Source organism: Eumetopias jubatus, unplaced genomic scaffold, assembly GCF_037043125.1.
Source record: "Eumetopias jubatus isolate StellerSeaLion01/CBP00866 unplaced genomic scaffold, mEumJub1_p1.0 scaffold_12, whole genome shotgun sequence".
In the NCBI taxonomy this organism is placed as follows: Eukaryota; Metazoa; Chordata; class Mammalia; order Carnivora; family Otariidae; genus Eumetopias; species Eumetopias jubatus.
The window spans coordinates 15,844,970-15,858,282 of record NW_028274818.1 but is presented as its reverse complement, the minus strand read 5'-3'; the positions used below and the strand labels follow the sequence as shown (position 1 = coordinate 15,858,282).

At 36.1% G+C, this 13,313-nt stretch overlaps 1 protein-coding gene across 1 annotated transcript in view; it reads right to left on the bottom strand.

Annotated features, from left to right (window-relative positions):
• The window catches only part of USH2A (usherin), a 716,035-nt gene that overhangs the window by 169,113 nt on the left and 533,609 nt on the right, over nucleotides 1-13,313 (bottom strand). Inside the window, exons 47-48 of the mRNA XM_028104725.2 lie at nucleotides 11,473-11,671; nucleotides 7,939-8,107 (exon numbers count right to left, since the gene is read on the bottom strand). Coding sequence (XP_027960526.2) covers nucleotides 7,939-8,107; nucleotides 11,473-11,671 — 368 coding nt within the window. The remainder of the gene's footprint in view (nucleotides 1-7,938; nucleotides 8,108-11,472; nucleotides 11,672-13,313) is intronic.

Below are 13,313 nucleotides of genomic sequence, written 5' to 3'. Positions count from 1 at the left end.
GTTCTTCCCCTCCTGCTATCTTCTTCCTTTTTTTTTTTTTTAACATATAATGTATTATTTGTTTCAGAGGTACAGGTCTGTGATTCAATAGTCTTACACAATTGACAGCGCTCACCATAGCACATACCCTCCCCAGTGTCTGTCACCCAGCCACCCCATCCCTCCCACCCCCCCACCACTCCAGCAACCCTCAGTTTGTTTCCTGAGATTAAGAATTCCTCATATCAGTGAGGTCATATGATACATGTCTTTCTCTGATTGACTTATTTTGCTCAGCATAACACTCTCCAGTTCCATCCACATCATTGCAAATGGCAAGATCTCATTCCTTTTGATGGCTGCATGATATTCCATTGTATGTATACATATATATATATATACACACCACATCTTCTTTATCCATTCATCTGTTGATGGACATCTTGGCTCTTCCCACAGTTTGGCTATTGTGGACATTGCTGCTATAAACATCGGGGTGCACGTACCCCTTTGGATCCCTACATTTGTATCTTTGGGGTAAATACCCAGTAGTGCAATTGCTGGATGATATGGTACCTTTATTTTCAATTTTTTGAGGAACCTCCATACTGTTTTTCAGAGTGGTTGCACCAGCTTGTATTCCCACCAACAGTGTAGGAGGGTTCCCCTTTCTCTGCATCCCCGCCAATGTCTGTCGTTTCCCGACTTGTTAATTTTAGCCATTCTGACTGGTGTGAGGTGATATCTCAGTGAGGTGTTGATTTGGATTTCCCTGATGCCGAGCGATGTTGAGCACTTTTTCATGTGTCTGTTGGCCATTGGATGTCTTCTTTGGAAAAATGTCTGTTCATGTTTTCTGCCCATTTCTTGATTGGATCATTTGTTCTTTGGGTGTTGAGTTTAATAAGTTCTTTATAGATTTTGGATACTAGCCCTTTATCTGATATGTCATTTGCAAATATCTTCTCCCATTCTGTCGGTTGTCTTTTGGTTTTGTGGACTGTTTCTTTTGCTGTGCAAAAGCTTTTTATCTTTATGAGGTCCTAATAGTTCATTTTTGCCCTTGCTTCCCTTGCCTTTGGCAATGTTTCTAGGAAGAAGTTGCTGCGGCTGAGGTCGAAGAGGTTGCCGCCTGTGTTCTCCTTTAGGATTTTATTTTGATGGACTCCTGTCTCACATTTAGGTCTTTCAACCATTTGGAGTCTATTTTTGTGTGTGGTGTATGGTAATGGTCCAGTTTCATTCTTCTGCATGTGGCTGTCCAATTTTCCCAACACCATTGGTTGAAGAGACTGTCTTTTTTCCATTGGACATTCTTTCCTGCTTTGTCGAGATTAGTTGACCATAGAGTTGAGGGTCCATTTCTGGGCTCTCTATTCTATTCCATTGATCTATGTGTCTGTTTTTGTGCCAGAACCATACTGTCTTGATGATTATAGCTTTGTAATAGAGCTTGAAGTCTGGAATTGTGATGCTGCCAGCTTTGCTTTTCTTTTTCAACATTCCTCTGGCTATTCGAGGTCTTTTCTGGTTCCATACAAATTTTAGGATTATTTATTCCATTTCTTTGAAAAGTGTGGATGGTATTTTGATGGGGATTGAATTGAATGTGTAGATTGCTCTAGGTGGCACTGACATCTTCACAGTATTTGTTCTTCCAATCCATGAGCATGGAACGTTTTTCCATTTCTTTGTGTCTTCCTCAATTTCTTTCATGAGTATTTTATAGTTTTCTGAGTACAGATTCTGTGCCTCTTTGGTTAGATTTATTCCTAGGTATCTTATGGTTTTGGGTGCGATTGTAAATGGGATCGACTCCTTAAATTTCTCTTTCTTCTGTCTTGGTGGTGGTGTATAGGAATACCACTGATTTCTGTGCATTGATTTTATATTCTGCCACTGGACTGAATTCCTGTTTGAGTTCTAGCAGTTTTGGGGTGGAGTCTTTTGGGTTTTCCACATAAAGGATCATATCATCTGCAAAGAATGAGTTTGACTTCTTCTTTGCTGATTTGGATGCCTTTGATTTCTTTTTGTTGTCTGATGGCTGTGGCTAGGACTTCTAATACTATGTTGAGTAGCAGTGGTGATAGTGGACATCCCTGCTGTGTTCCTGACCTTGGAGGGAAAGCTCTCAGTTCTTCACCATTGAGAATGACATTCGCTGTGGGTTTTTCATAGATGGCTTTTATGATATTGAAGTATGTACCCTCTATCCCTCTACTCTGAAGAGTTTTGATCCAGAAAGGATGCTGTACTTTGTCAAATGCTTTTTCTGCATCTATTGAGAGGATCATATGGTTCTTGTTCTTTCTTTTATTAATGTATTGTATCACATTGATTGATTTGCGGATGTTGAACCAAACTTGCAGCTAACTGGGACACTTTTGCTAGCTTTTTTTTTAACAGGAATTTCCAGTGTAATTTTAATGGAGATAAATTTTCTTTCTTTCTGCTCTACCAATATACCAGAAAAGCATATTAAGTTACATGTATGAAGTCATCACATTATTATATAACACAGTATCTCTAATGTCTCAATCTAATTTTTAATTGTGCAAATTTCAATCTCCACTAAGGAAGTGACTTCATCTTGTTCCTAAGTCTTACTTTTCCTATTTATAGAATAGAAATAGAATTCTAAGGTATATGAGTTTAAAATTTTTTTATTTAAAAAAATATCATCCATTTAAAATTGACCTTTTTGGTGGATGCATAATTCTATGAATTTTAACATAAAAATACAATTTGGATACAAATGAGTTTCATCACCCCCCAAAACTCCATACTATTCTTTCACAGTAACGCTCTTCTCCCACCCATCACCCTTGGCAATTTTTCCCCATATCCACAGCTTGTGTTTTCCCGTGTGTCATATAAATGGAATCTCCCAGGACGTAACTTTTTGAGACTGGCTTCTTTCTTTCCTTTTTTTTTTTAAAGATTTTATTTATTTATTTGACAGAGAGAGAGAGAGCACAAGCAAGGGGAGCAGCAGAGGAAGTGGGAGAAGCAGGCTCTCTCCTGACCAGGGAGCCTGATGTGGGCCTCGATCATGACCTGAGCTGAAGGCAGACAGTTAAATGAGGGAGCCATCCAGGAGCACTTTTTTTTTTCCTTTTCCTTTTTTTTTTTAAGATTTTACTTATTTATTTGTCAGAGAGAAATCGAGAGAGAGAGTGAAAAGATCCTATAGCATGGTATGTATAAGCAGAAGAAAATTCTAAATTTTTCATCCTGATTCTACTAGAGGCCAATGAAGGAGGAATGAGCTTACTGTGAACAGTAAAGTTATTGTACTTGTTACATTCCTCTGGGTAAAAGGATTTTCAAACTTGGTCTCAAATGTGGTTGCTATATTTTTTAAATCTCCACAGCCAGAGAGCAGTGTATCTTCTTGGCAAACTTTCTTTAACATAACATACCACATGGTAGAGGGACAGCACCAGTTAATTAAATATCATTTAGGACAACGGTGGGTTTAGAAGAAACATAGTGTCCACATCTATATATATATATATTGTGGAAAACCAACATTTTTTTTTAAAGATTTTATTTATTTATTTCAGAGAAAGAATGAGAGATAGAAAGCACGAGAGGGAAGAGGGTCAGAGGGAGAAGCAGACTCCCCGCTGAGCAGGAAGCCTGATGTGGGACTCGATCCCGAGACTCCAGCATCAAGACCTGAGCCGAAGGCATTCGCTTAACCAACTGAGCCACCCAGGTGCCCAAACCAACCTTTTTTTAAAAGCAGTTTTGAGGATAACAAATATTAATTGGTTTAGATATTTTCTTATTCAGTCACTGACAGAAGAAAAAGCTTTATAAAAAGAGATTTGGATTATATCAATGAGAAACAAAACTAATTTTTTTTCCTCAAAAAAGGTCTATTAGATATAAGACACAAGGATCAGTCACCTTCTCATTAACCTCTCAAAATGAATCTATTTCACAACAGGCTTGAAAATGTTTTCTCTCTAAAAGCTACCATGCAGTCTTCACAGTTAATTGTTATTCTTATCAAAGAATGACCCACATTAACATTTAGCTTGAGGTCATTAGCATATTTATAAAAAAAGGGGAGTGGAATAAGCATTTTTTTCCTCTGCCACTCTTTGTTGTAAGGTTCTATAAAGTTGTGAGAAAAATATGAAGTAAATATTATTAACCGATACTTCAGATTTATCTATAAATATCAAAATGCCTATACCCATCTTAGCCTTGAACTGACAGAGTACTGATTGAATTTTAATTGCATTTAGATACAAGATGGGTATAGGGTCACTATGCTTTCTTTCTTGATGTAAACAGTGTTAAAGTAGTTAACAAAGACCACTGGCTGAGGATAGAGGTCACAATATAATCTCTTCATTTAGGTACATTGAGATTAATGATTGCAGCAAACACTCTCTTTGATTATCCCATGAGATTGCATTTTTTTTCCTTGACACCATGGTAGGCATTCTAATACTGTGAAAAATGAACTACTTAAAAGGAATCCAAATATGGACCATACTCAACAGTTTGGAAGTTATTAAAATGTTTGAGGTTTGAGTGAGCATGTGTCATAGGCAGATCATGAAGGTTTGAAAACTCTTGTTTCAAAAAAATTACTTATTAAAAAGTTTTGTATAATGTCAATAAATGACTTTTGGACTTCCACGCCTTATTTTATTTTTAGGAAAAAAGAGTTAAATTTTATTTGGATTTTTTTCTTTTTCTTTTCTTTTCTTTTTTTTTTTTTTAAGAAAGAGAGGGAGAGAGCACAAGGGCAGGGAGGGGCTAAGGAAGAGGGAGAGAGGTTTTTTTCTTTTTTTCATTTTTATTGTTATGTTAATCACCATACATTACATCATTAGTTTTTGATGTAGTGTTCCATGATTCATAAGCTGACTCTGGTGCTGAGCATGGAGCCCAAGGCAGGGCCTGATCCCACAACCCTGAGATCGTGACCTGAGCCAAAACCAAGAGTCAGACGCTCAACTCACTGAGCCACCCAGGCACCTTGGAATTTTTTTTTTAAGTAGATTGTTTTTTAGTTTGAAACCTGACACTTTGTGTTAGGATTGAGAAAGGTGAAAGACAAATCTAAGAGTTAATAGTCATGATGGACACAACCAATTATTTTTCATCAATGTTAAGGGACAGAGAATATTTTCTCAGAGTTTAAACAGTTCACTGCAAATCATAACATTAAAAATTTTAATGTGACTTTGGAATAAAGCCAGTATTATTTAGTTCTGTGTTAGAATTAGAGAAAAGCCTGGTATGGTCCATTGGTCTGAACAACAAGAAAGAAGAGAACAACAGAATATGCCCATCTCATCAATTTATATTTTTCAGGGCCACTTTTTGCAGGGGAAAGAAGATAGGAAATGTAGTAGAAAACTCCCAAAGTGTAAACTATTTTGAGAGAGTAAAGCATTTGGCAGAATTTGATTAGTTCCTAACACGATGATTTCCAGATAAAGAAGTTAACCCTTTTCTACAAATGCCTTATTTCCATCACCGTTGTGTTTTCTTACTTGGGAAATCTAGCTGATTAAGAGTTATTAAATTATAAAAGTATTTTTGCAAGAGAATAAGAAATAACAGCATTGCTGTAAGTCAGATTTGTCTATTAGTATTAAGGAAAAATTATGAAGAGTAGAAAGATAGTCTCTGCCTTGAATAAGCTTATATATATTTAATTACTCCACCTTCCCTTTTTGCTCCAGCATTTTTTGCAAAAGGATGCTGGGTAAGATAATTTCTCCATTCTCATACCTTGGATAAATGTATTTATGCCAAACACAAGGTACACTGAACAATAACCTGAATTAACTGGATGTTTGGCATAAATTCCCTATTAAACCAGGTATCTCAAAGCATTCAGTTTTCTTTGGGCATCTGAACACTTAGCTTTCTTCTCTTTGTCCCATATCTGTTTTCTGTGCTTCTGAAGACATAGGCATTAAACTTAGGTGGAAGGGAAAAAAAATCTGTATGTCAATGGCTTTTCCAGGATATTTACCAGTAACTGCCAGTGGTGGTAATGAAGATGTTTAGAAGTCTGAAATAGTCACTTTAAAACTATGTTAACACATATTAACATATTTTGGTTAAATAAGAGTAAATATTTGCCTTTCTCTTTTTTTCCCTATTGTTTTGTTTCTTAGATTCCACATATGAGTGAAATCATATGGTATTTGTCTCTCTCTGACTGACTTATTTTGCTTAGCATAATACCCTTTAGCTCTATCCATGGTGTTGCAAATGGCAAGATTTCATTCTTTTTGATGGCTAAGTAATATTCTATACACCACATCTTCCTTATCTATTCATCAGTCAATGGACATTTGGGCTCTTCCCATAATATGGCTATTGTTGATAATGCTGCTATAAACATCAGGGTACACAGATTCTTAACTATAGAGAACAAACTGAGGGTTGCTGGAGGGGAGGTGGGTGGGGGGAATGGGTTAAATGGGTGATGGGTATTAAGGAGGGCGCTTGTGATGAGCACCAAGTATTATATGTAAGTGATGAATCACTAAATTCTACACCTGAAACTAATATTACACTGTATGTTAACTAACTGGAATATAAATAAAAACTTGGAAAAAATAATAAGGTAAATAACAGATTTAAAAAAAGGAGTAAGTAGGGTTGAATATGGATTTTGGAAAGAAACGCCGAGATGTTCCCTTCAGCTCTTCCACTCCCACCTATCTGAATCTGGCTTTGTTACTGATCCTTTCTGAATCTGTTTCCTTATTTATAAACTTTAGATAAAATACCAATCTCCTACAGTTGTGAGAAGTACCTAAGGTATCATATGTGAAACCTTTAAATACAGATTGTGCCCCAGACTTTGTGTTTTATAAATACCAACTGTTATTATCTTTAATCTCAATTATATTGTTTTGTGTAGTTGAAATTTGGACAGTGCTTATTCAGTCAGCTAATAGAAGAAAAAAAAAGGATAAGGAGGGAAAATTCCCTGTTTGCTATTCTTTACGGCAACCCTCTTTCTGCCCTACCTAGCCTGACAGTGGACTCGTCTCTGATAAATGGAATTTGTGTTTATAATCCATCCAGGGACAATGCATGCATAGTTCAGAATAGAAATGGAGGAAATGAAGAATGGCTTCATGGAGTGGAACACTTAGAAATTCACAGAATTTATGGTGAAAATATTTAGCCATGTGAATGAAATAAAGTCACAAAATAAAGGGAGTTCCCAGGTCTTGATATATTTCCTCATGTGATAGATACCATAAGTCCCTTGTATTCCCTCTCTCTTAGTACCTACCTCGTCTTGCTTAGATTTCAACAAAGCTGAAAGAAGAAATAATATTTAAAGTAGGTCATTGGTTATGTTTTAGTCATTAAATTTTTGTTGAGGAGGTGCTTGAAATAGTTGACAGGCATATCATGTGTTGGCTTTTTCAGGTTCCCAGATTACTGATGTAAGGGCCAAGGGCAGCCGCCCAAGATGGACCACAATGGCATGACGATTATTTTGAGCTAAAAGCAATCGAGACCGTGCAGACTGAAGAGAAAATTTTACTCTTCCCTTAACTACATAGAAGAATCCAAACTGGGGGTCTTTCCCAGAATAAGGGTCATTAGCAGAGATAAATTTCATCTGAGTGACCCATCTGTATGGCAGGGCAAACATCTAATTACCAAACATCTGCTTTTCTTCTTACCACTCTATGAAGTATGTTCCTTTCCTCTGATGTCCCAGGTCCCTCCCCCCTTCCCCTTAGTTCAGAATGACATATAGACTTCATTTGTCTGACTGTCTTTGGAATTTCCATATTTCTGTGAATTCCTTATAGGCACAGTATTAAATTTGATTTTTTCCTGTTAATCTGTAACTTGTCAATTTGATTTTAGTCCAGCTAGAAGGACCTTAAAGAGGACAGGAATTCTTGCTCCCCAACACTGAGCACACCTGGAAATGATCCTCACCTGGTAGAATTCTAGTGTAATACCCAGAGCAGCAGTGATGATTTGGTTGAGCCTCTCGTATTCGGCCGCCACAACAAACCACAGTTGAATTCAAAATGAATGGGATATACTTCTCTTCACAGCAGTGGTGCCCAGGCTGGGGGTCATAGAGAACTCCATTACAACAAACCTGAAGGTGGGAATTGGGGTTAAAGAAATACCAGTTTAATTAAAAGTAATATACCGTCATATCTCATGTGATACAATTATATTCTAATAGGACTTAACCTGAGACCAAATGTAGTCTATTATGGATAAAAATTCAGAAGTTTGAAAAATGCATTTTCCCAGCATCATTTAAATTCTATATATGCTATTTGATACAATGTTGCTTTTTTAGACTTCAATCATGCTTTGTGCTCTGTTATCACACTCTATAAATATGAATTCTCCTTTGAATGTCAGTGCTCCCAATATAAAGAAGACTTAGAATTGTAAATGAACAACTGTCTTCATATATACGTTTCTATTTTAATGACCGTTTAATTTGAAAATACATTTATGGAAACCTATCTTTATTGATCTTTTTTTTTTAATAAATAGCCTTTTCCTTATAATTTATATGATCACTTATTTACGAACCCAATCTTCAGACAAGGCAATCTCAACAAAGTCTAACATTTACATATATATGTGTATGTATGATACATATATATGTATATGCCATAGGCCACCATATTAAAAAAAAGAAATTTATATGGAAATTAATTTTGGAAAGCCCTTTTAACAATGTGTTTTTTCCAGGAGCTGTAGAAGAAATTATGTGCTTGAACAATCAAATAATTATTTGCACGCTCACTTGAGGTCTGAGAGACTGACACTCTGTATATATAACAAATCAAATGCTAAATAGTTGCTGAAAAGTAGCCTCAAAACCTACACTAGGCATAAGTCACTTTAATTAGATAGAAGCTTCCTGTGGCAGGCAAAATCAACCACTATTTAGAGGTTTCTCTTTTTCCATTTTGCACTTTGCTATTTCTAGCTTGCACCAACTTGTGAATCAAGCTCAGTATAAGGTGGTAGAACATGGACTAAGTCTTCAAAACACCATTAGCATAGACTTCATTCATTTTTTAAAAATTATCAAAGAACAAAGAAATAGGGCTCTTAAATTCAAAGTATACTCCTGCGGTTTCTCAGGTAGCCATGCTAAACCAACTGTAATGAATTTCCTTTTCTGTATTTAGTTATTAGCAGTGAGGATTCAAAATTAGTCTAATGCCAAAGATAAACTGGGTGATCCTTCTCTTTAATGTCATACTCTGTGTGAAAAGTAAATTTTGAAATTATGCCCCATGTTTAAGACTTAAGCAAAAAATTGTTATGTTTATTTGGGATTTAAGGATGCTGGTCATTTTTGTTTTCAAGGTAAAACAACGCATACCCTCCTCTTGTTGTATGACAGTGACCTAAAATCTTGCTCTTTGTTGTGTGGTCTTAAAGCACTTGTTAAAGTCCAATTCTCATAAAGTGCATTTCTAGACACTGAAGCACATCTAGCCTTTTTCTTCAGTAAGCTTCTCTAGTCCTTTTCATTTTCTTGTGGAATTTTCACTGGAATGTTTATTTAGTGTTGACACGTTAGAACTGGTTCACTCCATCCTTCCATTGCCATTTTCAGACTCCTTTAGCCACATGAAACTTGTAAATTTTTTCTAGCGCCCTTGGGTTTAGATCATTTGTGGGTCCCCAAAGTGACATGCTCAAGCAATTATTCCTCTTGGGAGTTCTCCACGTAAACAGAATATTTCTTAATCTTCTAATTCAGTTTTCAAGTTAGCTGCCTCAGAAAACATACATGGAAATTTCAATAACTTGAGTTGATAAATGTGTACCTAATATATAAATAGCCTTTTCCTTGCTCTATAGTTTCCTAAAGCAAGTCTGTAATCTAGTGATTCTCAAAATATGGTTCCTGGACAGATGCAAAGGCATCACCTGGGAACATGTTAGAAATGCAAATTTTCACACTCCACCCATGATTTGCCAAATCAGAATTTCTGGGGGTGGGACAAGCAATCCGTGTTTTAACAAGCCTTCCAGGTCTGATGTTCACTGGGGTTTGAATACATGGTAAATTTTGCATGTGTTTCAGATCCTCCTGATATTTGTGGTGATTTAGCCAAAAAATTCTTAGTTTCTTTTCTATCTCTTTCTAACTTCTCACCCAAGAAATATATATTCATAGTTAACTCTAAACAGAAATTTACAAACAATTGCTTTCTTTTGAGATTTTTAATTGACTTCCTTTATTCTCTTTAACTGTCAATACCTGTGTATGTCCTTAATCCTTAAAATAAAAATAAGCCTTTGCTTAATACATCAAAGATTTCTTTCTTCCTCCTAGAGAACATTTTTTTAAGATTTTATTTTATTTATTTGACAGAGAGAGACATAGCGAGAGAGGGAACACAAGCAGGGGGAGCGGGACTCTGGGATCATGACCTGAGCCGAAGGCAGACACTTAACGACTGAGCCACCCAGGCGCCCCCCTAGAGAACATTTTTAATGGGCAAATTTATTCCAGCATTTTTCCCTTCAAAAATCTTAAATTTAATTTTATTTTATGGAGGTATGTTCATCAGGTAGTATACATTTATTTTATTTTTTAGTTTTTTTATTATGTTATGTTAATCACCATACATTACATCATTAGTTTTTTGATGTAGTGTTCCATGATTCATTGTGTACATTTAATGGCCTAAAATAATGTAAAACTTAGGCATAATGGCAATTCTGGAGCCTATGTGTCAAAAAAAAGTATAGTTAGTAACTGCTAGTTTTATAACATTTCTTAGATGAAAGCCACTGCTTGGTCAGTGTCAGCTGTAATCATTTGTATTTTGATCCATATTGCTTCAGCAACTCACTTTCTTAATTACTGTGTCTTTTTGCAGTGAATCTTTTGAATTTAGTAACAGCTTTGGTCATTAAATGTGTGATGTTGTTGTTGACAAATAGGAACATTATTTCATTAGATGAAATCCTACCTTCAAAGTAAGGATTTTCTGCATCATTTGTCAATAAAAGCCATTTACAAACTCCGTTGTCTGGCTGTGCTATTGATCTGATTCCTAAACTGCAACTAATATGAACATTAATCTGCAAATGGCCATAATTTTAAAATATTTCTGACAAACCACGGAAGGTCCTGCTCACAGTTACTCATCAGTGTCATGTAAACAACAGGCACTTGTAGCTGAATGGATTTGTTGTAAGGAAAATTCAAGTCATTCAATCAAATACAAATTTGGGAGTTCCTTACCATTTCAATAAACTAATGTTTCCTGTGAAGATGATGAAAAATGAGAAGGCTAAGATGCTCATGAGGATGAGAGGGTTTTTATAAGCATCCTTTCTTTTCCACGGGGTCTTCCTGATAGACTAGTGGAAAAATTGATCATGACAAACCATGGTTTAAGAAGCAAGTGATTTCACCTGGAGTGTTTAGTGAGAAAAATATATTTCACTGACTCATATGAGAAGATATACCTGAGCTTCTGGAGAATAGCACCTCTCTCCACAGATAGTTTTAGGTTTTTGACACTTCACTGCCTTGCAGAGCTCACCACTGTGGTCCTTCCTTAACTTCTGAGTTTTAGGGCATGAATGCCATGTTCTACGTAAGACATCATATCCGAGGATAATGCCATTTGGCTTCCCTGGAGACATCCAATCAACTTGAAGGGATCTGCAATGGATAGAATAATCAATACCTCCGAAAAGACAACATTTAACATCACTGCTCTCAGCCTCACATACTTTCAGTTAATCTCCCAGATTCGTCAAAAGGTCCATTTTGTCAACAACTTCTTAATTAAGAAGCTGAAGCAAAAGAATATATATATAATATATGTATGCTCATAGATGCTACTACCATAAAATATGTTTAGAGAATCGATGAAAACCATGTAAGCTTTTGGGAGGATAACACATGACAGGAGTCCAGTGATCTCCCACTTTAAATTACAGAGACAAGAAGAAAGTACCATTGTTTTGTCTAATCAGGAAAACCAACAGAAGAATTTGGTTGGATTGGGAAAAGTAAGACACAAGTAATATGATAAGGTGGAAATTAGAACATGTGGCAGACCTCATCTCTACTTAAAATCACCTTCTCTTTTGTCTTCCTCTCCCAGCTCACACAAAGCTGCTCCTAGACATGTGTTAGAAAACCACAGTGGGAGCCTCTGAAGGTTCCTAGGCAATTTCCAGCTTTCTTGGCACAGCCATCACCTGCCCCTTTTCTTTTTTTGCTAAACATGATGTCTGCAACTATAGCAATCATCTTGCAGCCACTTGAGAAAGATCATAAGAATCACCAAGAGAGGCCACCATGTTATTTGGTGCAGCTGAACCAATGCCAGCAACAATACACAATCTCTGGAACTTAAGCCTCTGTTGTTGGGTGTCTTGTTACTTGTAGCCAAAATAAATGCCCAAATTGACAAAATCCTGTTATCAGTGGAAAAACTTACCAACTGGTAAAAAAAATCGATAAATTTATTATTTATAAATTATATCAAGTGATAAACTTGATACAAAATCCTTCCAAATACACTTTACTTTGACATATCTTAATTTTTGACTGACACAAACAGATTTGTTTCTCTAAAAATTCTTTTTTTTGAAGATTATTTATTTATTTGAGAAGGAGAGAAAGAGCACATGAGCAGGGGGGAGGGGCAAAGTGAGAGAGAGAAGCAGACTCCCTGCTGAGCAGGGAGCCCTAAATGGGTCTGGATCCCAGGACCCTGAGATCATGACCTGAGCTGAAGGCAGATGCTTAACCTACTGAGCCACCCAGGTGCCCCTCTAATAATTCTTTAAATATCATAGTTGGTTTGTTTTGTGGTAAGAAATATAGGATTGGAAATACCCATAACAAGTATCTTTACATCATCATATTCTCGGGGATGCTTGATTCTTAAAAGTTGAGCAACAATTTCATTCTAAATATGAGTATACTTTTCTGGGGGGAGGTTGGTATACTATAAGGGCATAATATCTGACCAAAACTTTATTGCACTTTCAATGATCTATTAGTATTTCATTTGTTGAAATAAATGAAATCATAACATCAAGCTGTCCACTAGGAATCAACCCTGAGTAAAATGATTTACTCTCAGGTTAATGCTATAGAACTTTAATTCTGCACTTAGGACTACTTGCCAGAATGATACAGCCTAGACTACACACCCATACTATCTTTAGCATTTTTAAAATAAGCTCTATAAGCAGAATAGTTAAAAATTTTAATAAAGCCCCAGAGATTTGGATATGACATATTCTTACAATTTAGCATGGCAAAGAAAGCCTACTAAATGTAAAAC